Source organism: Poecile atricapillus, chromosome 1 (assembly GCF_030490865.1).
Source record: "Poecile atricapillus isolate bPoeAtr1 chromosome 1, bPoeAtr1.hap1, whole genome shotgun sequence".
Taxonomy (NCBI): Eukaryota; Metazoa; Chordata; class Aves; order Passeriformes; family Paridae; genus Poecile; species Poecile atricapillus.
This window is the reverse complement of record NC_081249.1, coordinates 157,531,204-157,557,369: the sequence shown is the minus strand read 5'-3', so window position 1 is coordinate 157,557,369 and position 26,166 is coordinate 157,531,204. Positions and strand designations below refer to the sequence as shown.

The 26,166-nt window shown below is 42.3% G+C and overlaps 2 protein-coding genes across 2 annotated transcripts; one reads left to right on the top strand and one right to left on the bottom strand.

Annotated features, from left to right (window-relative positions):
- The first annotated feature begins 3,512 nt into the window (after positions 1-3,512).
- Positions 3,513-9,923, top strand: CLEC14A (C-type lectin domain containing 14A). Its single transcript, XM_058851395.1, has 3 exons — positions 3,513-3,632; positions 3,886-7,102; positions 7,228-9,923. Exons 1-2 carry the CDS (start codon positions 3,513-3,515, stop codon positions 5,356-5,358), a joined length of 1,593 nt encoding a protein of 530 aa, XP_058707378.1. The 3' UTR covers positions 5,359-7,102; positions 7,228-9,923.
- A 3,681-nt stretch (positions 9,924-13,604) lies between these two features.
- On the bottom strand, positions 13,605-17,168 carry SSTR1 (somatostatin receptor 1). Its single transcript, XM_058864505.1, has one exon. It carries the CDS (start codon positions 16,982-16,984, stop codon positions 15,782-15,784), a length of 1,203 nt encoding a protein of 400 aa, XP_058720488.1. The 5' UTR covers positions 16,985-17,168; the 3' UTR covers positions 13,605-15,781.
- Between the last annotated feature and the right edge of the window lie 8,998 nt (positions 17,169-26,166).

The window sequence follows — 26,166 nt, the reverse complement described above, 5'->3', positions numbered from 1 at the left end:
GGATTAGTTATATTTTACTATATGTCTATGTCATAAATGTAACAGATATACCTCTGTGTTCATACCAGCAGTTAAATATCATTCCTTGTTATTAAGTCCCATAGCTACGTGATAATGTCACTGGAAATTATTATTACAGTAGACAGGGACTTGCATGACCCCTGCTGGGTTGTCTTTTCCAAACTCTGTAAATGAACCTTGTAATCGACAAAATCTTTTTGAGAGATGAATAATTAAATTCTTACTATCATGCAATTTGTTACAGTAAGCCAGAAATTATTTTCATTTCCTATCTTGTTCTCTGGAAAAGTAACAAAAGCATGCTGGATTCCACCTGGCATTTTTACTCATTGTTTCAAGTTGTTTGACTGAATGCAGAGAAATTAATGAGAAATCTTGTCACACTGTTGAAACGAGATAGTTCTCATTGACTCCAAGATGGTCTTATTTTTAAAATTAAGGTATTTTCTTAAAGAATAATACAACTGTTTAGTGAGAAAATACTTTGGCTAAACACAAGTTATATGTGAAATGTAGGGCTGCCTTATTTGATAAACCATATATATATATTTATTATACCATAATATAACATATATGTTACTTTTATATAATATAAATATATACATATAAAATAAAAACAAACATTTTATATAATATAAATATTTATTTTTATATAATATAGATATTGTTTCATGAAGCACCTAGTGACAAAAGGAGGATTTAATGCATAATTTTTGAGGCACACTGCCAAGTGACAGCAATTTTCACTTGTTTAAAATGCCTGTTTACATTAGGTTATTTAAATTATTACCTTTATCTTAGCAGAACACTGAAATATGGGGAGTAAGTCTTAACTTTACCCACAACAAATTCAGCAGAAGGGTATCTGGATCCAGTAGAGATACTAGCTGGGATCAGAGGGAAGGAGAGAGCTCATAGGGACTGTACAGCCTGACCACTTGTAGACTCTGCAAGGCTGCAGCAAGCTAAAAGGCTGAAGCTGTGCAAACAAGCAGTGCTGCCAGAACACTGATCTTCACTTATTGCTCCCTGTCCATAGTTTCCAGCCCCAAACAAATCGGTATCATGTAACAAACCAGGTGATAAATGGAGGTGCACATCAGCAGCCCTCCTTTACACAAGCAGAAAAGATAGCCGCTTCTGCTATTAGATACTGTCTCCAGGTTTTGTCGCATAACAGCTAGACAAATCTATTTCCAGACATTTTCCTGTCTCCCCTTTGGGGAAGAGAAATTTACTGTCCTTATGCTCTACACATTTTAGTGTGACACAATCATTTTACTTGCCCCTTTCGAAGCAAGGCAGATCTCTTTTACTGCACCATCCATCTACCCCTGAGAAGTAAAATATGGCTTTTAGCAGGATCTGGATACTGTATCCCTCAACAAGACTACTTCTGATGAAAATACACTCCCTTAGGCCCTAGCAGTAGCTAAGTATGTGCTGATATACGGATGACATATTTCCTGATTAGTTGCAAAAAGAATAGTTGTAATTTACCTTATAAAAATACAAAAGGAATCCACCCTAAAAGAGAAAAGTAGTTTTATTAATTCAGCACTTCTCACACAGCTCCTTAGTAAAAATGTATGTGTTATTATAAGATAGATACAGTTACATAATGAAATAAAAAAGCACCAATGGATTTTATTAAAATACAATTAAAGCAAGCCTCTTTTTTTTCAAGGGCTAAGGTCTTACAGGAAAAAGACTAAGGAATGACTACACATAATAAGGCTTTTGAAACTATTGAAAGCAACAGCTACATTAGAGCTTATACATCCATCAGTTTAACATTCACGTTTGTATAATAAAGCCTTCTTTATATGTAGAAGTTTTAGCTGCCTCACATACAGACTGGTACCATCATTTGTGTGGGGGTAGTTAATCCTCTCTTTCAAAAAAAGGACTTCTCCAGAAAAAAAAAAACATGAAGAGTGATTTCTTATTTACCTAAATCTAAGAACTAGAAAGAACAATAAAAAAAAACAGAGGAAGAGCTGTTTTCTGGAGATCCAGTAGACCTGTTATTTTTAAAATATTTTGCAGGACATTCAAGAGCAGCGATAGGAGAGGAGAGCAGGTATACAGGCAGGTCGAGTAGATGCACAGCCACTGCCTCTATTTTCAGCTGACAAAAGCCTTCAGCTTTGGCAATACACTGTTTTCATCCTTCTGTGCAGTACAAGTTCTTCTGATGAGACTGGACTGCCCAGGGCACTGGTGGCTAACCTATTGTTCCTAAACTGGTTTGCCAGTTTGCTGGTTCATATATAGCCTAGGAAATTAAAGTCATGGCCTGTGTGAAATGAGCCGGTAATAGCCATCAATTACCTGGTAGAGAGGCCAGCCCAGGCAGCTCAAATCATGCCCTTGGCTGACAGCTGAGAAGAGATGCAAGGGAGTAAATGCTTTCATGGACTGAGCTGCATTCTACTCCTCAGGGACAGAGTCCTAGGTTTGAAGAATAACATGAAAATTTTGGGGCTTCAACATTATTCCTTCTATTTATAAAGTTTAGCTTCTATTCAGCTATAATAAATGAACTCAATTTTGAAAGAGAAAACAAAGTGAGGCTGTAGGATTGCAGTGGAATATTAGGCAAAGCCTTGTAAGCATTCCCCAGTAAAATGGCAAAAGTAAAACTGTAGCAAACTCTCTTCTCTCTCAAACCTATCATCCAGATTTGGGGAAAATGGCTCAAAGTACTAATTTGACAGGTATGTGCAGAAGCACAGCTCTTGTACATCACCAAGAAAAGCAGGGGGCTTAAGGAACAATTTGTTTAGTTTGGACACATTTAAAACTAGAACCAGTGAAGAACTAGGGATGTGAATAGCAAGTGATAAAGCCTCCTGATGCAAAATTAATTGCGTATTTCTGGCTTAAAATGCAGGCAGGCAGTAAGGATCTTCATGTGCTGATCCACACAAGCACATGGCTCAATGCCTCTGCCCTGGTGCTCTGTGGAGAAGAATGAATGCAGGAGTTAAAGTTCCAGTAGGCAGCAGGTCTGAATACACAGCTGCTACAACACCGTATACCTTAACTTAGGTGGCCGTAAGCATCTCGACATCTTGATTAACCAAAAAAATCCCATTTCATCTAGAATTAAACCAACAAGATCTTGTTTTGTTCTGAAAACCTATTTTCCATAAAACCAAGTCCACTGGCACTCAAATGAACTGCAATTACTGAGAAATCATACGTTTTAAAAACTCCAGATACATTTTTTTATTTTTTGCTTTTTTCTTCTTCTCCCATGCCTCCCACCCATGGTATTCAAATATTAGAAATCTGTATTATTTTTTATTCACAAAACCAAAAACATTGACATGGGTTTTTCCAAAGTAATATCTGGAAAACAAAATGCACATATATGCCTGTAGTTTCATGCCACATTAAACACCTGGGAGAGACTCAGATGTATGCCATATCTGAATGTACACATCAGGCAACAGCACACAGAAATAACAGTAAGGAGTAGGAAAATGAGGCAACATGAGTACTACATTCAGAGGAACAGATACAGTGGATCACTGAAACTCATTCAAGAACTACTGAAGTCAGAGTACACACCTGACGCATTTAGGCCAGCCCGCTGGAAAACCGTGAGCCGAATCAGTTTTTGCGATTGTTAAATTGCCCCTGTATCGAGAGCTATGGGGTTGATTGCACAGCCTCACCTCACCAAGAAACCACCATCCTTCGAGGAAGAAATCACTGAAGCTGGACCGCTTTTCTCCGGAAAGCGCTGTGCAACAAGCTAACAAGACTGGCCCGGGCATCTGGGGGACTCGGGCCTGACACAGGGAGCTGAGAGCTGCGGCTCTGGGCTTCGCCACCCTCCGGCCCCTCCGACAGCGGAGAAGGCACGGTCCTACCCGGCGGCTGGACACCCGCCCGCCGGGCTGGGCGAGGGCTTCCTGGCGGCGCCGGGAGCTGCTTGTCCCGGGCCCTCCAACACAAACGGAGGATGCCGAGGTCACACGTTTCCTCCGGCAGGTCCGGGGCAGGGCCGTGGGAGCGGGGCCGGCGCGGGCAGCGGAGGCCAGCCCGAGCCAGGACCGAACGCCACCACAGCCGCAGGGGCAGCCCGCGCCCCTCAGCCCGCCGCGTCCCGCCGCCGGCATGAGGCGGGCCGGGCCCTGGTGCCTGCTCCTGGCTGCGGCCTGCGCCCTGGGCCGGAGCCCGCCACCCCCGCGGGCCGCCGTGCGCTGCCCGCCCGCCGGCGCCTGCTTCAGCGCCCACCTCGCCAACGTCTCGTATGCCGAGGCCCGCGGCGCCTGCGACCAGCGGCGGGGCAGCCTCGCCTGGGTCAGCGGCGAGCCGGAGCTGCGCCTGCTGCTGGGGCTGCTGGCAGAGGCGGCCGTGCCCGCGCCCGCGCTGTTCTGGGTCGGCCTGAAGAGAAACGCCCCCGCCTGCACCCACGAGGAGCAGCCGCTCCGCGGCTTCTCTTGGGAGGGCGTCGGGGGTGGGACGGACCCGCAGGAGGTGCCGGCGGCGCTCGGCCGGTGGCTGCAGGAGCCCCTGAGGTCCTGCCTCACCGCCCGCTGCGCTGGGCTGCACCTGGCGGCTGACCCCGAGTACGGCCGCAGCTGGGGCTGGAAGGAGCGGCTCTGCCAGCTGAAAAGCCCGGGCTACCTCTGCAAGTACCAGTACGAGGGTGCCTGCCCCGACCTCAGTCCCGCGGGCGCCCTCCACCTCGACTACCGGCTCCCCTTCGAGGAGCGCAGCGGCGGCCCCGGCTTCAGCCCGCCGGGCACCGTGCTGACGGTGGCGTGTCCCGGCGGGGAGGTGCGGCTCACCTGCCAGCCCGAACCGGGCGGCTTCGCCTGGAAGGCGACAGAGAAGCCCCTCTGCCCCTGCCCCTTCGGCGGCAAGAGCTCCGACAGCGGGCGGTGCGCCGAGGCCGCCGGGTGCCGCGATGCGGGCGGCGGCTTCGCCTGTGCCTGCACCCCGGACGGAACTCCCTGCCCGGCCACGGGGCCGGGCCCCACCGCTGCAGGCGGCCCCGCGGAGCCGTCGAGTGCCAGGGCGGAGGGGCGGCATCCTTCCATCCCGACACCCGGCGGTTCCACGGAACCGCCCGCCACCACCACGGCCTCCGCCAGCGGAGAGAAGGCTGCTCCTCCGCCGCCCTCCTCCAACTACGTTTTCATCCTGGTGACGGTCGCGGTGGTGGTGCTGATCATCCTGGTCATGACCGTCCTGGGGGTGTTCAAAATCTGCTTTAACAAGAAATCCGAGGGCCGGAGGGACAAGGAACCGCCGGAGGCCGGCAGCAAGACGGAGACAGGCTCCGCGGAGCCCAGCGGAGCAGCGGGCGGTGAATAGCCCCGGACCGGCGAGGCCGCGTCCCTCGGGGCTGCCCTGAGCGGCTGCTCCCACCCGGGCCAGCGCTCGGCTCCCCACGTCCCTCCTGCCTCCAAGCCCTGCTGCCGCGGGGAGCCGAGGGAGAGGCGCCGCGGGACTTGGCTGGGCAGGGTTTGCACGTTAGCAGACGCAGGAGCGCGTAGCGATGTTCTTTTGAGGGGATTGAAGTCTTTGGACAGTCATGAGTTTTTGTCGGTCTGGAAAACAGTTATTTCGGTGCTGATTTCACTAAAATATAAATAGATCAGCCTGGCCGACAGAGCGATTGCAGCTGCAAGTATTGTGCATTTTTATCCTCTCAGAAACTGTTCTTCGGGTGCCTTACTTGGAGCAAGCATAAAGTGGACCAGTTTGAGCACTTGCATCTTGTAATTTAGAAGTCACTCCTTGCCCGAGTGTTACTTGGAGGCTCCCGTTTTCAATCTAATTGTTGTAACTTTTTGGAGAGGTGAACTGCCATAATTTTGGATGAAACTGCAACCCATATACTTTTGTACTGACATACTTAAAAAATGAAAGAGCATTTCTATACTTAGAAAGTCATAAAACTGCTGAGGAAGTGAGAGGTTAATGGGGAGTCAGTTTTATACTTCAGCTGATGAAAAGAATAAGGGATGATGTAAATCACTGCCCTGTTTTTTATTTCACACTCATTTTTATTGTAGCGGAGAATAAATTTTTCAGTTACAGTTTTTCTCCTAACTCGTGTTGTTGCAAAACTTGCTTTTCTGTATGCAATATGTGGCTCCTTAGAATCGGAAAAGGCGCTGACACACTCTACTGCAAGAGGAGTTAACATGAGTCCAAATACATCATGCAAATCTCATTCTTTTTAGTCAGATATATTGTTTTCCATGGAGTCCCTTGAGAATAAGGATTCACCGTTTGTGCCCTTTTCTAAATGAGGTAAACACTTCCTCTGTGATTTCCCTTGGGAATTCCTGTAGAGGAGCTTTCATCCTGGCTGCAGAACTTGCTTTCTGTGCAGTTCAGAGTGATGCTCACTTATTATTATTATTATGGTGTTGGTTTTCAATTAAAGTTGTAATATCAAATATTGAATCAAAGTTTTCTGAGTACACAGCTAACTGGTCTTATCCAAGCTTCTTGGGGAGAATATGGAAATATTTTCTTCCCTTAAGAGAACTTTAAACTGAAATGATTCTTTAAATATACTTGCTTGTTTTCCTCTCTTAAGAGCTGACATTCTGACTACTGCTTTAATTTTGACACTTTCCTGTTGAGTTTGGAGAACTTTGTTTCAAAAAATAATGTTGTTATTATTACCTGTTTTTCTTGCAAGCAAAGACTTGATGATAAATATGGTGTAAACATCTGCTAAGGATAAAGAATTATGCACTGTAAGTTTTCTGGTTTTCCCTCTCTCTCCCTTTAATGGTGATAGGCAGTTGCTATCTGGGAAACAGTCTTTAGCTTTTGGTAAGGAGGTCCCTGGTATTTGTGAGCCATCAGACTGACTGTAGCCATAAATTCATTTGTATCATGACAGGAATTAAATACAGCTAGGTGAGAATGCTGCTCATTACAAGGTGACTCATAATCTGCATACTTTTCTAATCTGTTTATCTGGAATTTATATTTCAGAAGGCAGGAGGGTTGATTCTACATTCAGATGTGCGCAGATTTGGAAAATGATTTAGCCATTAATGCCTTATTTCTAAATAACACTCCTGTTGCTATCACTGTAAGTAATTTCTTTTATGGGGTAGTGTATGTGGAGCTCTCTTCTTCCATCAGGGGCTGTATAAGCAAGTAGCAACAAAGATGAATAAGAGCCTCTCTAATTTTTTTTTTTTTTCTGTGTTTCAGTCTTTCTCACAGATAGCTGAACTCTTGATGGGCCCTTCCAGGTGTGTTTTTCTAAACTCTAGGCTCTCTCTCATTCTCTGTTTCTGGAGTCTTACCGAGCACACAATTAAGTGCTGAGTTAAGCACCTGTCTACTTATTTTGGCATCTCTCAGTATGTGACTCAGGTTATTTAGTTAAAATACACAAGTCCATGCCCTTGCAAGCCATTCAACTGTCTCATAATTCCTGTTTTGCTCTTCCTGTGAAATCATGTTTTGATTTGAGAGTTCTTTTTCTCACAATTCAGGATCATTGGACATTTGTCTAGAAGAATACACAATGGTTCTACTATGTTCCCCCAGCTTATAATTTGGTTCATCTGAAACCAGACTATTTTGCATCTAAGGATGGGATCCATTTGATCATGTGTAGACGTCACCAACAATTCATACAGACTTTTTTATTTACCTGGACTGTCTTACTGCCTATAGAGATAAATATGTGCTTGCAATTAATCTAATTTTAGACTAGATGCTGAAAACAGGACCAATGAATTACATCCTGAAAGTGCCCTTTCTCTGCATTGACTGTAATAATGCATATGGAGGCTACTAATATTTAAATGCCTGTAAAATACTCATTTAAAATTAAATCAGAAAAATCGTCTCACTTAAGTCTCCATCTGTGCAATTCACTTTTCTAAAAGCAAATTCATGGTGCCTTCTGTCTCTTCAAGACATGGCTAAATGGTCATAATTTTATTATTGCTTTTATTGCTTTTGCATGTTAGAGATTCTTGTTTAGTATATCTGGGGTTCTTTACCTTATTTTTGTAGTCAGTAGAGTACAAAACAAATAGCATTTGGATTTGTTTGGAACCTGAGCAGGTTTGAAATGCATGAATTTCTTTTTCTCTAATGGTTCAGACCAAAAAGAGGATGGTTTGGGAGAAAGAATTAATCATTTTTGCTTTCCATTCTTGATCAAATTGGGTCTTTAGTGAGTAAGAAACCAACACATATCTGTCATGCAACCATTGGTTCATATCACAACCATGATTCACTGTTCTGCAAGGCAGATTCAGAGGAGGGTTTGCTGTTTACATTCACAGAAGGAGAATAAGATCATAATGAATACATATAATCATAACAATTACTGAGATAATAAAAGTGTCTGGTTATGAAAGTAGATGCAATTTTTTTTAAAAAAAATGTAACACTATGTAAAAAACACATAATCAAATGCAAGTATTTTTCCGAGACATGGCCAGGATAGAGACAAATCTTGACTTTTCTCTCATGTTGCATATATGTCCATTGACTAAACATTATATAAGGATATTATAATCCAACTGTTTTTCCAGCATAGGAAAAAATAATGTTTCATCCCATATTGAACCATATAAATCACATATAAACTTTGTAACTGTGAATTTTACAATGTTTACATATGTAACAAAATAGTGATAGCAAGAAACTGTTAGTCTACCTTTGAAAATGTGATTCCTGCAAAGAATAGGGATGTCCAGATCTTTTGTCTATCACAGTTATACAAAAAGTGTCCCATGTTGCCAATTTTGGATTTCCTTAATTCTTTCAAAGATAGTTTGACTGGTAGGCATATCATTCTTCAGCTGCACATTATTTATGAAAAATTGATTAATTTTTAATTGTTTGTTTCATCAAATATTCAGAAATAAAATTTTAATTTCCACATCTTTTTAAAAATAATGATTTATGCTGCTAAGGGCTTAGTTAGGTGTTCTATGGCATTGGATAAGAGGACATGGGGAAAATTTGAGTACTTCTGACATTTCTCCTTGTGTATCATATAGATTAAAGAATATTAAAAGTATAATGGATTCTGTGATTTTCCTAGAAATGTTCTATCACTTTATTTTTTTTCATGTTTTAAGTCCCAGTTATCCTTCCTCATTTATTACATAGAGGTCAATCACTAGTAGATGCAATGTAGTTCCTTTTAGAAATAATATTATTTATTTCTTCAGTATGTGGACAATTACCAAGACTGTAGTGTGGCGATTCATATATTTCACTAAAGATATGTAATTGACTCAAAAGGCAAACACAGCATGGCAACAGAGAAGTAACCACATTCCCAGGGCTTCAAAACATTAAAATTAATGTCTTTTCTTCTTCCCCCAATATGCAGCCTTGTCTTTGTCTTCTGGGCTTGTAGTCTGGGACTGGAAGACTTGAAGGTCGATGTGTAAAGGGAGTCATCTGTTAGCAAGTCTTTTCCCTTTCCTGTATTGCTGACTAGAATCACAGAATCATAGAATGGTTTGGGTTCAAAGGGACCCTTAAAGATCATCTCATTCCACCCCCATGCTGTGCGCAGGAACACCTTCCACTAGACCAGGTTGCTCAGAGCCCTATCCAGCCTGGCCTTGAACACTTCAAGGGATGGGGCATTCACCAATTTGCTGAGCAAACTAGTCCACTGTCTCATCACTCTCACAGCAAAGAATTTCTTCCTCATACCTAATCCATGCCTACCCTCTTTGAAGCCACTCTCCTTTGGCCTATCACCACAAGCCCTATGAAAATGTTCTTTTTCAGCTTTCTTGTAGGTACTGGGAGGTTATTTGGAAGGTTTACTGGAAGCCTTCTCTTTTCCAGGCTGAACAACCCCAACTCTTTCAGCCTTCGTAGGAGAGCTGTTCTAACCCTCTGATCATCTTGGTGGCCTCCTCTGGCCTTATGTTGGGAGCCCCAGAGGAGAACACACTACTGGAGGTGGGCTGGAGGCAGCAGTGGAGCTGCGGAATGCAGAGATGTGGTGGTCCTGCATTTGTTATGTCCTTACCCTCCTTCCACTTGCCAGTCCTTTTGCATTGTGAGCCAGAAAAATGGGAAAACAACTACTATTATGTATTTTATGGGTAATATAAGAGAAAGAAACTGCAGGTCCACAGAGATGAGGAGCTGAGGAGGGAAAGATGAGAGGCAAGCACCCATCTTTACCAGGATGTATCTGTCCTAACCATCTTGCTGCATATGTTTTCAGGTGTTACTCAAAATGTGGTGGATTGCAAACAAATAAGCATTTTCAGTCATTAAACCAGGAGCAGCACATGGGCTATAACCTGTCATAAAAGCATGTTTTTGTTTTTGGAATATAACCAGCAGGCCTTGTGTTTTTAGTTGATAAGAATGATTTACACTGTTCTCTAGAACATAACATAAGGTCATAAGTACAGATAGCTTGAGTGAGATGTTAAGTAATCTAAGTCCATAATGTCTGTGCAGAGGAATGCGTTACATTACTTTTCACTCTTACAAGTATATATTTCTCTAAGGGAAAGGATTTTTCCCAGTCATTGTACTGAAGATTCTTTTCAAGTAAGAAATTCTGTAAATTTTACTTTATGATGGTAAAAGAGCACTGAAAATTCTTCTGTGTTCAGTTTCTGTCTTGTCAATATGGGATTCTTCTTGGTTTGTGTTGAGCAAAAAATTGTTAAGACTTTATTTTAATGATAAAGGAAAATATCTGTGAAATTCAAAGCATCTGAAAAATGCAAACTAAATTAACATTCAGAAAATTTTATTATCTATCTGTTTCTGCCTTGTTTTCCTGAGTTTCTAGTAATTCCATAAAGGACCTAAATTGTCATTTAGTTCTTAGAAAAAATGTCTAGAGACTTTATAACCTTCAAAAATAACAGCCAGCTTTGAAAACAGCAGCTGACATAAAAAGCAAAACTTCATATTTTTTTACTGAGTTGAAAGTTCATGTATTTGCTGTATTCTAAACAGTGAAAGTTAGTTATGTGAAAGAGCCGAGTCCTGCTTTACAATGCCTGGACTGGACTCTACTTATTTTCCTCTGTTCTTAACAAAATGACCATCACATACTTGATTTTTCTCCATTTCAGATTCCTTCTCTCTCAGTCTGCACAGTATCAGATATCTACCAGTTTTGCCTTCTTTTATATCCCCCAAATATCCTGCTTTGCCAATTTTGGACCTCTCCAGTTGACCAGCAATCCTTTGGGCTTTCCATTGTGAATCTGAGCATGGGCAAGTTCTGTGTGAATGAGCCAAGTTTTTGCTGTACTCAGGCCGTGGCAGCGGCTGGTGTTGCCTGGCGTTGCTCAGCTGTAGGAAGAGCAGTGCAGTGCAGCACTGTTCAGAAGCTTTCCCTGGGCTGGGAGGGCTGACTCGTGCACTGACAACAGCACCATCACCGACTAGGTAAGTGGAGACAATACAACCCAGTTGCAAGTCATAAATGCAACACAATTCAGATCCCAAGTCAGAAATCTGGTAATTGTTGTCCTACAACCTCCCTATGCAGTGAATTTGAGCACTTCTATCTGAGCCTTTCTAGTTAGGAAGCTCAAGAACCCACAAAGCAGCCCTTAGGCATCTTACACAGTGTAAGAAAATACTGTTGGTTTGTTTTGGGTTTGTTTGTTTGTTTTTTTTTGTTTGGTGTGTGGGGGGCACAGGAATGGAGAATTGAAGGAATTTTCTATACATTTTTATAGCTTTCAAGGTGGCTCTACCCATCATAGACATGATAATCATATAAGGACGAATTTATTCCATCCAGACTGGACCCAAAAACTTGTATACCTCAGGCAATATACATCACCTTGCTATCTCTGTTTTATATCTACCTATTGCTCTGCCAAACCCAGATTTTAGGCTTTTGGAGAAACAAAGTTGGAAGGGAGTGAGCATAGTTAACTTTTATTGGAAAGCATCTGTCTTGTCAAAGTTGTGCTTGGTTTCTAGTATTCTAGTGGTATACTTTGGAACACTCTCAGATTCACCAATTTTTCTTGGCCATTTCTCTCCACAAAATGTAATATCTAAAAACACTTTTCTTAAAGAGAAATCTAATTAATAAACCATCCTTTCTTCCCATGGCTTAGCCTGAAGTTATCAGCCAAATAAGGCTATGTTGAGGAGGATGGAAGTGCTGAATACACAATTCAGTAGAAATATTTTACTCTCCTCTAGAGATTAATGATTCACATTCTTGTCTGTAGAGCCCTGGTGTCAAGTAAGGTTCCTAGGGATTGAAATCACAGTTTAGAACACTGGATTGATATTTCTTTCTTGGTTAATTTCTTCTGACTTTCTGAAATTATTTTTCTTGGTTCTTTTTTCTAATTAGGACTATAAGACATTAAATTGTCACTATACTAGAAATATGGCAGAGTAAGGTCAAGCTTTATATAACATGAATGTATTACATCACTGGGTTATTTTATTTCAATAAGACTTAGTTTATTATTTAGAATTAGGATGCTGATTTTGGAAACAGGTTAAAATAGAGTGAATAGTCACAGTGTTAATAGAACATGCCACATACATTAGAAATGCAGATTTCCAGAAACAACCAGAAAGTCTTTTTTAAAAATGTCACCAAGAAGTAAACCACTGCCCTCTTTTTTTTCAGTGAATTAGGCATTACTTGAAATGATTTTCATACGAAATCTGAATGCCCTTATTTGCCATTTGGAAAGCATTAAAAAGAGTTCTGTTTATTTTCTGGTACATATTATTTTGTGAGATTTTTTTTTTCTTGGTAGTTAAGTTTTCTTGGTTAGTTTTCTTGGTAGTTCTAGTGTTTAGAATAGTAACACAGAATGAACTACCTAACTTTCTTTCTAGCTAAATTGAATGATTTACTGCTGTTGCTCACCTCTCCCAGAGTGAAAAATAGCAGGAACAACTGTTAGTTTGGGATAAACAGATTTTGTTTCCAGCTGAAACCACACAGAGTGTTTTAGCCAGGAACCATAGGGGCAGTGCTGGCTGGGAGTGAATCAGCCCATCCATCTGAAGGCAAGCCTGCCATCTACTGAAGCCCCAACCCAACCTCTGCGATGTGCCTGGCAGAACTGAAACGAAAGTGCATATGCTGGTAGGTGTGTAGGCTTCCATCGCAACCTTTACAAGGCAAAGAGAAAAAAAAAAAGAAAGAACAAAACCCAGTTCAATTTTTCATCAAAACTGATTATGCAGTATGAATCTTCATGCTTTTTCACTCTTGCCTCATTGTGTCTGATGTTAAACAAATTTGACAGTAAAAAGTAGATTAACTCTCTGTTTAATCTGACCATACGTAAGAATATGCTTGAGTGAAAAGGACCACATAAGATTATGAGATTTATGCCATCTTGAAGATATTGTGAGTGAAAATTCAAGCAAAGCCCTGGAAATAGCATCATGGATATCATGGGGCATTTTACTGTTTTGACAGATGTTTGATTTCTGTGAAAAGTTAATTGTGCTAATAAAGCAATTTCATCCTTATTTCACCATATGTACACATAAAACATTACAAAATTTAGTATTTGTAAGTTTTCTTTAAATTGTGTCCACTAGGAAGTAAAAGAAAAGAAACTGTACAATTGTTAAAGCTTTTCATGAAATATTTTAATAAGGATGTAACAGTTTCCACGTTAGCAATTTTTAGACTAAAAGGAGCTGACTCACAGTCCATTGAAGTGAATTGAGATTTTTTTTCTCTCATTTTGATGGACTTTGAATCAGACAACTTTGAAATACTAAATTTATACATTCATTTAACAGTACCTAAGTTTTGGTGAAAGAAATGTACAAAGTAGCATCCTGCTTTTTGCTGCTGAGAAAAGTTAAAGGGTATAATTTAACAAAAACCTGTAGTAAGTCCACCACCACAAATACTAGATGTCATAACTGTCAACCTTACACTTAACACTGTACTTAAGCACTGCAGCTACGAGTACAATGCTATGGGTATGCTGCTACTAGAGATTTTTTCCAGTCTCTTGCTTGAAATTGCCAGTAGTTATAATTAATACAACCACAGTATTGTGCTAGAGAAGTGATTTCTCACAGCTACCAGGACACTTGCCACTGTGTGACACTGTTAGCATGGGTGGTAGAAAGCAAAAAACTTATCTGCTTATTTCAACTCAGTCCATACTGACTCTTCTGTGTGGGGTAAGAGGGAGTAGGGATGGATAGAAGGTTTAGTTTGATCAGCTGTCATTTACCAAAGAAAGCTTCATCCATCTATATGAAATTTGTTTTGTCACAAGAGGAGAAGAGAGAAAATTCAGGAGAGAATTTCTGTGGGGGAGACAATGTAAATGAAAGAGTTAGAAAAAATGACAATGTTTTTATCTGGAAAGGAGCCTTCTTGAGCATTACCCATTTTAAATGCAACCTTGCAAGTAGCCACCACAGACGTAAGTACACAGTATAAATTGCTTCAGAAAAACACGTTCACAACACTAGAATCAAATAAAAAATTAAACAAGAAGACATCTGGCACACATTAAAAACAAGAATTCTCAGAAATGAAACATTAAGAAGCTCTGGGTCAGTATATTACATTGGCAACATATGAAACCCATTTTATTGGGTTTTTTTAGTGCAACAGAAGAAACTGGAGCTAGGGTAATAGCTATTACTGAACAGCTACTTTTTCTGTCAAGTATTTATTTCAGAGACTGGTGCAGATTTTTAAATGACTCCCCCTTTTTCCATATAGGCTAAAGTGACTTTTCCATCACCCAGGTCATTCAAAAACTGTCTCCATTCCCTTCATCGCTGTGTCACAGCTGATGTGTGAGCAGGCTCAACACAGCAGATTCACAGTCTAGTGTTCCCTTTAAACTTTATTATCAACACACTTTATTGTGTGTGTGGACAGAATCAAATATTTCCCAGCTCAGCGGTCCCCCCGCTCCCATCTCAGTGAGTCCCAGCTCTCTGCTCCCTATGTGTCATGGGACTGCTTAATTCCCATTATCAGCAACCTGCCACGCAGCTCCAAAGCACAGGAATAATCAGATCTTTTCTAAGATCTTTCCTGCTCTGCTTCTGCCAAGTAGCACAGAGAGCCAAAGTCACAGTGAGTTGGAAGCTGTCTGCAAAGCAAATACATATCTCCATGACTATGCTGCTTCTTTCTTGGGGACTTTTTGCTCCCTGCTTTCTTTTTTATTCCAAGGGGACAGAAGGGTAGGTGCAGAGAGATGCTACACACTCCTTCCTGGGAGAGGGCAAGGTGTGTGTTGGGGGGAATTTTTCCAGCATTTCTAATCTCAGAAGGGGAGGTGTGTACTGACAGATGTTGAGCAGGGTCTTTTGCAGCTGGGGGGAGTCCGAGCCTGAATGCTGGGGCTTGACTTGAGGCAGGCTCGACTCAGTGGCCTGGGGTGTCCCAACAGCCAAGGGGAAGGGCAAACTGTACAAAAGATGGAGGGAGAGTCACTACAGGACCTTTACAGCCATTTGTCAGACACAGAGAGGAGTGGCATAGCCAGGCTACCAGACCCTAAGCTAACCCATGAGAGCCACAATTCACTAAGTGGATGTCAAAGCATCAGAGAATGCACCCACTTTCAAGGGCGGCAGCCAGGGTGCAGGGGGGCAGCAAATCAAGAATGTGGGGTTTTCCTCGTTCTTTCTTGTGCCAAATACTGCTGGCAGTGGGCAGGACCAAAATCCCCTCCCTCCCAGTCTCCCCATGCCACAGCCCTGGCTTCGCTCACCCTCCAGCTGGGGGGCAGTAAGGGAGCTGGGGGACAGGAATGCTTCCTCAAAGGGTGGTAATCCTGGAGGTGCAAGTGCCATTCCTGTACATGCTCCCTGACTCCAAGTTGTCTGGGGGAAAGTCCTCCACGCTGTATGCCCTGCTCTTGAGGGCAGTGGCATAGTAGTCGATGGGTTCCTCTGCAGCGTTGTCCATCCAGCTGAGGCAGAGCAGCCGCTGGAAGGACCGCTTGAAATTGTCTGAGAGAAAACCATAGAGGATAGGGTTGGCACAGCTGTTGGCATAGCCCAAGATGACAGAGAGCTGGCTGATGGTGGCATCATCCTGCTCTACAAAGACATTGACCAGCTGCACAATGTAGAAGGGCATCCAGCAGATGACAAAGACCATCACCACCATCATGACCATGAGGGTGATCTTGCGCTCTGAGCGTTTGCGTTGCTGCCAGCCAGCCTTCAGGGCCACCATGCGCATCTTAGCAATGATGAGGATGTAACAGAGGCAGATGGCCACCACAGGCAGCAAGAAGCCCATCAGAAAGGTGTAGACCACAAAGACCACCAGCCATCTCTGGGTGGGCTCTGGCATGAGCATGTTGCAAGCCACTGTTCCATCACTGTTGGCTGCTGTGTTGGAGAAGATGATGATGGGCAGGATGATGAGGATGGAAAGCACCCAGACACCCAGATTGACCATCTTAGCCACAGTGGGCCGGCGGTACCTGGCCGCCTTGATGGGGTGCACCACAGCGATGTAACGGTCCACACTGAGCACGGTCAGGCAGTAGATGCTGGTGAACATGTTGATGGCATCCACACTGAGCACCAGGCGGCAGAGCAGGGAGCCAAAGGGCCAGTGGTGCAGCAGGGTGGAGGTAACCAGAAAGGGGACGCTAAGCATCAGCAGCTCATCCGCGATTGCCAAGTTGAGGATGTAGATGTTGGTGGCCGTCTTCATCTTGGCGTAACGTAGGATCACGTAGATGACCATGGAGTTGCCGCACAGCCCCACCAGGCACACCACGGAGTAGATGAATGAGATGAGGATGGCGCTGCCCTGAGACTCACTCAGGGTGCTGTTCGGCGCGCCGGAGGAATTCCTGCCGCCCGAGTCCATGCCCTCCGCCTCCGCCTCCTCCGAGGCGCCACCGGCTCCGCCGCCACCACTGTCGCTGCCGCCGCTGTCGCTGTCGCCGCTGTCGCTGCCTGCACCGCCCGGAAGCCTGGGGCAGGTGCCATTGGGGAGCATCCTCTGCCCGGACCCCCCCGTCCCGGCTCAGAGCAGCAGGCGTCCGCCGCCGGCTGCGCTGGGCATCATCCCGTCAGGGATGCGGCGGCCGCGGGACGCGGGCATCGGCAGAGAGGCGGCTGCCAGCGCCGCTCGCTCCGAGCGGCGGCAATTGCTGCTCCCCGGCTGGTGAATGATTAATAGCAGCGGCGCGTCACCAGCTAAGGAAAGAAGGAGGGAAAGAAAAAAAAATGCAGGAGGAGACGTAAGTGGGTGTCCCTTCCCACCCCCCACTCCCCTTGCCCGCCTCCCATCCCGCCCTCCGGCTGTTCGCAAATCCGACAGCTCTAGGGCAGGCTGTTCCCTGTTCCCACTGCCCCACGCTACTCAGTGCCCCCCGATCCAGCACTTCTCTCCCCACCCAGTATTGCTTCCCCCACCTCCCACTGATCCCCTCCCCTTCCACCATCCTCTCCTCCCCTCCATTCTCCGCTGCTTTCCCTCCACGGCACCTAGGTCCAGACCAGGGGCACCCCTGGCAAAGGGACCGTCCTTTCTCCGTTAAGAAAATCGCCTGTGTCTTGCGTGGGGGGGCAGTGTTACCTGGGCAAGCATGCCTCATGTCTACGCAGCTGCTGTAACCCTCTCCTGTCACCGCACCATGTGCGTTTGTGCAAAACACAAACGTTCAACCCTATGCACACAGTACTGTCCATGCCTCCTGACACCACTCAGCTCCTTGCCCCCTACCTTGTCCTGTCCTACCATCACCACCACTAGATATCATGCATGAGCAGCCCTGCCCCTCTCCACATATTCTGTCCGGAAAAATGCCCCCCCCCCCCCCCCCATCATATGCTAACACCCCGGCACGTTTTGCCTCTGTCTGTCACATCCAAGAGTGAGTGAATTGGCACACTGCAGCTTGACACGACTATTTACACAACAGTGGTGCCAAGACCATCTCATGCTGTCCACTCCTCTGTCCCCACTCATCTGCTTCCAATCATAGGAATCCAATAAAGCTCAACCACTACATGCTGCCTCACCAGTGTTACAGCCCTCTCTCTTAATATTGTACCTAAAACATATGTATATCCCTGATAGGATTGTATCCACTCCAGGGGGGTCTATAAACCCTCCTGAGCCTGTACAGTGGCACAAGCCATTGGCATCATCTCCCTGTCACTACATAACTTCTTCCATGCTGTACCCACTGACCACTTCCATACATTGACCTATTCTGTGCTATTTTTTACATACACCCTGATTCCAGATGAACACACATGCACCAGTAATACCTCATATTGTCATCTCTAGGCAGACACTGACACCTTAAACACCTCATCCCCACCACTAGTTCTAAACACACATGAAATTTTCAGATAGTCCTAATACTGCATCTCTGTTCCCTGGCAAGCAAAGTTTTCTTAAAAAAAGAGCATGACCTTCCCATACACCTCTCCTTCTGGGCAATATGTTTCTTCTCCCAATATGTTATTGTTCTGAGTATACAATCTGTCCTAATATGCTTGTACATAACCACTAAATCAATTTTCATATATCACCACCATCATTCCTTATATACCACCCGATCATTCTGTATTAACTAGACGTGGTTACTCACTAGTGCACACAGACCCTCACTCTTGCTCACTGCATCAACACTCCCTCAGCACAGGCATGCACACAAAATACTCAGTAAATGCTTATTTATTCTGTTGGCTGGAGACCCCCATCTGTGTGAGCAAAGCACACCTGTATGGGTAATGACCTGTCTCTTCACATAAACTGCTGCCTAAGAGCACCACCCACTTTTGTCGAGAACAGCAGGTCCACATCACACAAATATCACCACAGTGCATATGCTGCTATATGCTCCCCACAGCACCACTATACTCAGCATCACACACGCATCCTTGCAACCTACGCATTTTACCATGCATACCCATCACCTCCTACTGTTCACACATCTTGTTATCACCGTCTGCCCACCATCACAATTATGCATATTATCACTACCCACCACTTTAATATGCAGATACATGCAGCATTACCATCAATTGATTACAACCAATCATCAGGAATTTATTCTCTCTAGAGCCATATATATCCTTATACCCCTCACTAGCACCAGCATCTCTTCAAATATGTAACATCTCTGTATGACTTTCCTCATACCAGTCATCACCTCCAGTCATACACACCTAGGCACTCCCATATGATGGGCATGTGCTGTTTGACACCTTGTCAAGGGTATTACATTTAGCACATGCACACTTTTGCATGACCCTTACCAAGCTGTTTCATTTTCTTCTGTGTTTAAAGAGCAGATTGTGAATACATATAGATGGATATATACACCCCTACACATTATAAAAATAACCTTATTCAGTTTTTAGGAATTGCATACAAGTTCTATTTGGATGATTCTCTGTGACTTTTGAGGACTTTTTGTATTTATACTCTAGTATAGAAATGCATTTATTGAGCAGCCTTTGCAAATGTTCTTACCATTCCTAGGAGTGTTCCTGTATATGGGGGTTTTAGATGTTTGAACACTTGGAGATGTCATACAAATTAAAATTCATACTTACATTTGGGGTTTTAGAGGCTGTATGTTGTGATGTGTTAGCATCAGAGCTTCCAGCATACAGAGAAAAAAAATTAATTATTTAACACCATGGAAAATATTTTCTTGCAAAGTGCTGACACTGCTCAAGTTTCTGAAATTACATAAATTCAGCTGAAGAATTATCTTCTTTAAAGTTTACATACTGAGAAAATATGAATCAGCTTTCAGTCATTGATATGAGAAGGAGCAGAAGTCAATAGCTGCAAACTCATCAACAAGAACATCTGGTTGATTTCAGCACTTTAGTCTGTTTGAAAACCTGTAGTTCAAATATAATCCAATTTTTGTTTACATTAGCATTTGTTTTAAGGGTCATTTACTTATGGAACACAAATCAAAGGGTTTCCCTCTTTCATACTGTTATAAATTGGCATTTAGACATTTTATTCATGCTTTTTCAAATTACTTTGAAATTACATTCATGCCCTTTTCAAATTACTTTGCCATGCTTGGATCTGGCCATGCCCTGCACCCAAAAAGGTCAGTAAAAACCCTTGTGTTGAAGTAGATGTGGGTATGGTGTTCTTTCTTACTGCATTTATTCAAAATAAATCACTTATAAATTGTAATTCCTGCAACAGTAGTAGCCCCATTAGGCATCACACACATACCTGCTTGACACAAGTGCCCAGGAAAAAGAAATGCTATCATAGGCATAATTATAATGATGTACCCTGTGTTATAGCATACACTGAGAAGGTTTGATATGTCCATTCACTGAAGTTTCCTTTGGATATGGAATATTTCACAACAGAGAATGTTATTACCTTCCAAAAAGGAATTGTTTGAGTGCCTGCTTAGTCACTTAGATCGATTCCTCTAACAAAGGTTATAGGTTTTAATTTACTGAGAATTTATAGCTATTGATCTTTACAAATGTTCAGTGTTGCTCAAGATTTTTAACCTCAACTATTTGATAAAGCAGAAATGTTTGATCAGAAAGAACGCATTTTATTATCTCAGTAATGATACACTGTCATTATAAATCACAGAATCACAGGACCACTAGATTGGAAGAGACCTTTAAGATCATTGAGTCCAACCCAGATCATTGAGTCCAACCCAAGATCATCGAGTCCAACCCAAATACCAGCACTGGAATAGTTTTGACAATCAAAGATCCTTTTAAAGCAGAAATTCTGACATAAACCAATTCTAACTTGGGAACATACTTAGAAATTTTATTTTCTTAGAGTTTGTTATTTTGCCTAAGGACTTTATCTGGAAGGGGTGGACCAGAGGCCTAAACTTGTGTTTAAAATCCACTTGTCACAAAATGGGGAAGGACAGCTTGACATTCTTAACACAGTCTGCAGGTTGGCCAAAGATGTACGCAGATACTTTCCAATTTTTTTTGTAGCAACACTTGCCTCTCGTGGATGGGAGGAAAAAAGAGTTATCTCTCGAATAAACTTCTGGGCCATGCTGGGAAGTCTAGGACTAAGACTTAGGCTGTGCCTGGGGTTAGAATTAGTATTGAGACAAGAAGCCCTTCGCTCCAGTGAGGGTGCAAGGGGGAGGATCAGTGGAGGGGTATTCTGCAAAGAACTCATACCAGAACACTTGTTTGTGCCACTGGGATAACACTGAGCATCTCAGGCTACAGTTCATCCCATGCCTATGCTTATGGTAAGGTCAGGACAGAGACGAGGCCAAGAGATCCAGCTGGAAGGGGTTGAAAAAGGCTGAATAAGGTAGGGGAAGACTCCAGAGATGCTATCTCCTAACAATTTTCTCCCCTGTGCTATAGGATGTGGACTCTGGGTAGGGTAAATATTTTGACTGCTTGTATCTGACCCTTGGACTGGGGCTAGAAAGGAGACAAAGCCAAGAGCTCCAAGGGAGCTGAACTTTAAGAGGGGCTGCTAAAGGGTGAGGAGAAGACTGCAATATTTTTTCCCCTGTCCACATTCTCCTACAGGAAATGGTGAGGCTGTCAGGTTAGGGTCCATTCCAAGCACATTGTAGGGTTAGACTTAGGTGAGGCAAAGCCCAGAGCTCCACATGATGAAGCCCTTCCCAGTGATGATCAGAGCTCAATCCCTTCAGCTCCATCTGAAGTATTTGAGGCAAGAGTGCCAGTGGCAATTAGAGTAGCTTGCTGGCAAATATTTTTCCTGATGGTGGCGAAAAGCTGACACTCAAAATCTCCAATTTAAAAAAGCCTACAAACAGCTCACAAGGCAGATGATATCTTTTCTCTCTGTCAAGATACATTTCAGCTAGTGAAATGTGTCTCGAGTATTGTGGCAAGAAAAAGGAAACAGTCATGACACATAAAATGAGGCCTGTGGTAATTCATTAAATATTTAAACTTGAATATGAACATTTTCATATGCATATGATCAACTTTTGATCACAGCAATGATGTGGTAGCACATGAGACTGCTCTAATTTGCATATGCCATGAACTCTAAGTAAATTCAAAAGAGTTTTTGTGGGCTGAGTAATTTCAACAAGGTCCCACTGACTAATTCAGTAAAGTGTCTCCTATTCAGTGTAGACGCCCTGTGCACCACTCAAACCAAGTGTTTCATAAATCTTGCTGAGAAATTAATGAGTGAACACTCTTTTACAACCATATATTTCTACAAAATAGCAAAATGTCGTATAATTTGGGTAATCAATTGAATTATAACCTGTTCAAGTTTTGTTAAAAATCATTCAGTACCCATTTCAATTGCATATCTTTGAAAGTCATACATTTTTCATGACCTTTTGATTAAGATGGAAAATCTTGTACTGCTTGAACCACTCAGATGTAAATCTCTTCTTACTTTTTGACTGATATCATTAGATGTGCTATGAGTCAGCAGAGATTTTAACTTTTCATTAGAACGTCAAGATATTTTTAAAAGCTTCCCTTTTAATACAGCTATTGTATCTTAGATGTCATGATTCAGGTTGTAATTTTACTCTTAGCAGAGGGCCTAAACTTTACATCAGTTTTAGTTATGATTGAAAATGAAGTGCAAATAGACAGATGGAAGTGATCATTACAGTAGTATGTTAGAAAGCATTTTCTCCTAAAAGAAAAATTTTGTCATTTATACCTTACAATTAATTGAGAAAGGAACAATTATTCTTTAAAAACAGAAGTGTTAAACAAGATTCATCAGAGAAAGAGTCAAGCTGTTGCTTAGAGAACGCATAACTGAATCTTCGTGTCTTGATCCAGTTGCATTTATTTCAAACGTAGCTGCTGAAAAGTTAAAATCAGATGGTGTTACATTGCAATTCTTCCCCACTTCATCATGTTTTCTACTGTAGGAGTTAATAACTGGCACAAGGCACCATTATTTAAATCAATTATCCAGAAGGCATACAACAAAGTGCTTTCTGCCACTAATTCTTTTTCATGAAGGCTGAGGGCTGTACACATGTGCTGACAGCACACTTCCAAGTTCTCAAGAGCAAGGTAGCTGCCCCAGCAAATAAGATATAATATAGTATCCAAATCTGATCTCATACAAAGTTTTTCAAATCTGAATAATTTTGTCTACTGGTAGTTAAAAAAATGTGTATAAATGTGTAAGTGGCTGGATCTTGGGTTTCATCTCTTGTCTCCTGTCAAAAAGTTACTCAGTGACAAGTGTCAGCAGCAGGAGCAACTGAAATGCTGCTGAGTTTTGGCTGTAAACACAGCCAAGGACAAATTGTATTTAGCAGATTTTCATCATGCCTAGCTAAAATGTGCCTGGATCAGGGCAAGAGTTTGTTGAAGAAAAAGCTGTTAGGTTTTCTGCTTCTTGGCTTTTGGTGAGATGTTTCCCTAGGGCAGATATTGCTCTCTGCTGCTTCATCCAGCCTGATTTTTGAAAGGCTCAATTAGTCTTCAGCAGAGTCTTTACAGTAATTGTTACATTTAAATGTATGCCGGTTGGATACTGTTATCCAGTGCTAAGTATTTATTTTGGCAGTATAAATATTGCACTAAATATTGCAATTAAATAATTGTAAGAGGAAAATGAGGAGTGATCAATTATGAATGGGGTGGGCTGGAGAGAAGAGGGGGTGCTGTTTGCACACAAATAACTTTAAACAAATCAATAAATAGTTCTATGATTGAAAAGAGCAAAGTAAATTTGTAGGATAACCATAGATGTTCTATGGCACACAGTTAAATTTTATCACTTATTTCATATAGGTTGTGGAAAGAGTCCTCAGAGTGTGAGTTTTCATTTAAAGGTCATATGAATAAATGACACAGATCTTCTTGATTAATAGCTTCTCAGCTTTCTGAAACATATTTATACGGCAAACAGTCATTAAACTCACAAATCTTGTTAAAATTTGATTTTCATCATATTCTGATGTGTAATTGTTTCTTTTCACTTGAGAGTAATGGGAGGCTATTTTTATAATAGAAATGATAACACACAATTAAAGTGAAATATTGTTCCTAACAACTGAAGTTGCAGTACATGTCACACAGTGACAGCACCCATCTAGTTTTTGCTGCCTGAAGTTCAAGTCCAGCTGCACAAGACTGACTGAAGAAAAACCTAATCCTATAGCTAACTTTGGTTATCTCTATTACTTGTACACCTCTGGAAATGGTTCAGCATTTGGGGAACATTATTTTATACACCTGACAGTCACTGAAAATATTTCAGATTTTTCTTTTATTTTTCAATCTGTTATCCAGTATTCTCATGCCCTGTGCTTTAAGCAGCCACCAATGCTACTGCAGAAGGGAATACTGCTGTGTTCTGGATTCAGTAGGAGAATAATGCTGATAACACACTGATGTTTTAGCCATTGCTAGGTGCTCCTCACCCTGAGTCAAGAACCTTTCAGTGTCTCATGCTCTGGCAGTGAGGACCTGCACAAAAAGCTGGGAGTGAGCATGGCCAGGACAGGTTGCCAAACCGGCCAAAGGGACATTCCATCAGTATATAAACTGGGGGAGTAATCCAGGAGCTGCTGAAATCTGCTTGGGGACAGGCTGGGCATTAGTCAGTGGGTGCTGAGCAATCACATTGTGAATCTCTTGTTGCGTTTTATTCCTTTCTCTCACTCTCCTGTTCTTTACAATTATTGCTACAATCATGATCATTATTGCTATTATTAGTATTATATTTTGTTTTAATTATTGAACTGGTTTTATCTCAACCCAACAAAGTTAACTTTTATTTTACTTGATTCTTCTCCCCACTGGAGGGGTGGGGAGTCCTTGAGCAGCTCTGTGATGCTTAGTTGCTGACTGGAGTTAAATTATGACAGAGCGTGAAACAATGAAGTGTACCGTGTTATTTAACACATATATTTCACATTGCTGCCTCATAATATGGACAGGGGTCAAAGGGAATGAAGGCATTTCTATGTCTTAAGTAAAGGTACTATTAGTCATTTTCACAGGCAGTCGCACACATATGTGTTCCTGTTTTTCCATAATTTTATTTTCACCTCAATTTAAAACATTTCTTACCTATCCAGATTCTTTTTGACACACAAAACAGAAATTGTTTTCACTTCTTTCATGCTAGCTACCATCTTATTTATCCAGTTGCTGTAATTTTCAGACAGGAAATGTGTTTTGCTATTTCCAAAACTATCTAAGGAGATGATGACTAGGTCAAGATCACGGAGCAGGCAGGGATGGTAAATGTCTGTTTCATCTCTGTGTCACAATCAATAATGTACCTTACATCACCTTAGAGTGCAAGCTGAGTGTGATAATATGCGAATGAAACACAGAAATAAGGCAGTTTTTAGTGCCTGCACTTGTTAGAAGATGTTCAGTCTTGAGCTCTTGGATTAGCAAGAGGGTATGAAAAGTAGAAAAATATTATAGATAGCAATCATGTTTACCTTCCTATGTTAATAATGACTCACATACTTTTTTGCTCCATTCAGAACTAATCCTTTGGTAGTGGGATAGAGCCTGGATGAGCACAAATGAAGTCCCCTGATTTAGTGCCTGTTTGTGGTGGCATTCCTGGGGCACATATTCAGCTTTTGCACTCAGGCACCAGTCCGCAGTGTGAATAAAAGAGAACTGAACAGTGATATTAGGAAATACACTTGAAAAGTGATCCAAATTGAACCACTGATTTAGACATGCCCAGAGGGGTTTGGTATGGTATGGCATGCTCCACTGAATATTAAAGGCAAGCACTGGATTTTATATATACTGAACACTATTTTGAACAGGAAGTTTGTTAGCATCAATACAAGGGATATGAGACACTCTCTGCACCGCTCAATCTTTCAAATAGTGTGTGCTGAGAAACAAAAATTTTAGACCACCACCAAGATGGAACTTCTTTCATTTTTTCTCTTTTCTTGTTTCGCTATGATGCTGTACACCTCTTCCCCGGTAGTTTGCATCATTCCCTTTTTCCTGCCAAACAGTCTGTGGGGTTTGTACTGTTGGATTTGGTGAGTAATAGGACAAAGCATATATTTAACACACTTCTCATCTTGTGAAACTTGCTTGTCCACAGTATGCTAGGCCCTCATTTTCCCCAAAAGGTGACTTTTCTACTGGTGCTTCCGAGATCGAACGCGCCAATAACAGAAAATTAAGAGCTGTGCGGTGTGAAAGCTGCCTTAGGAATGCTCT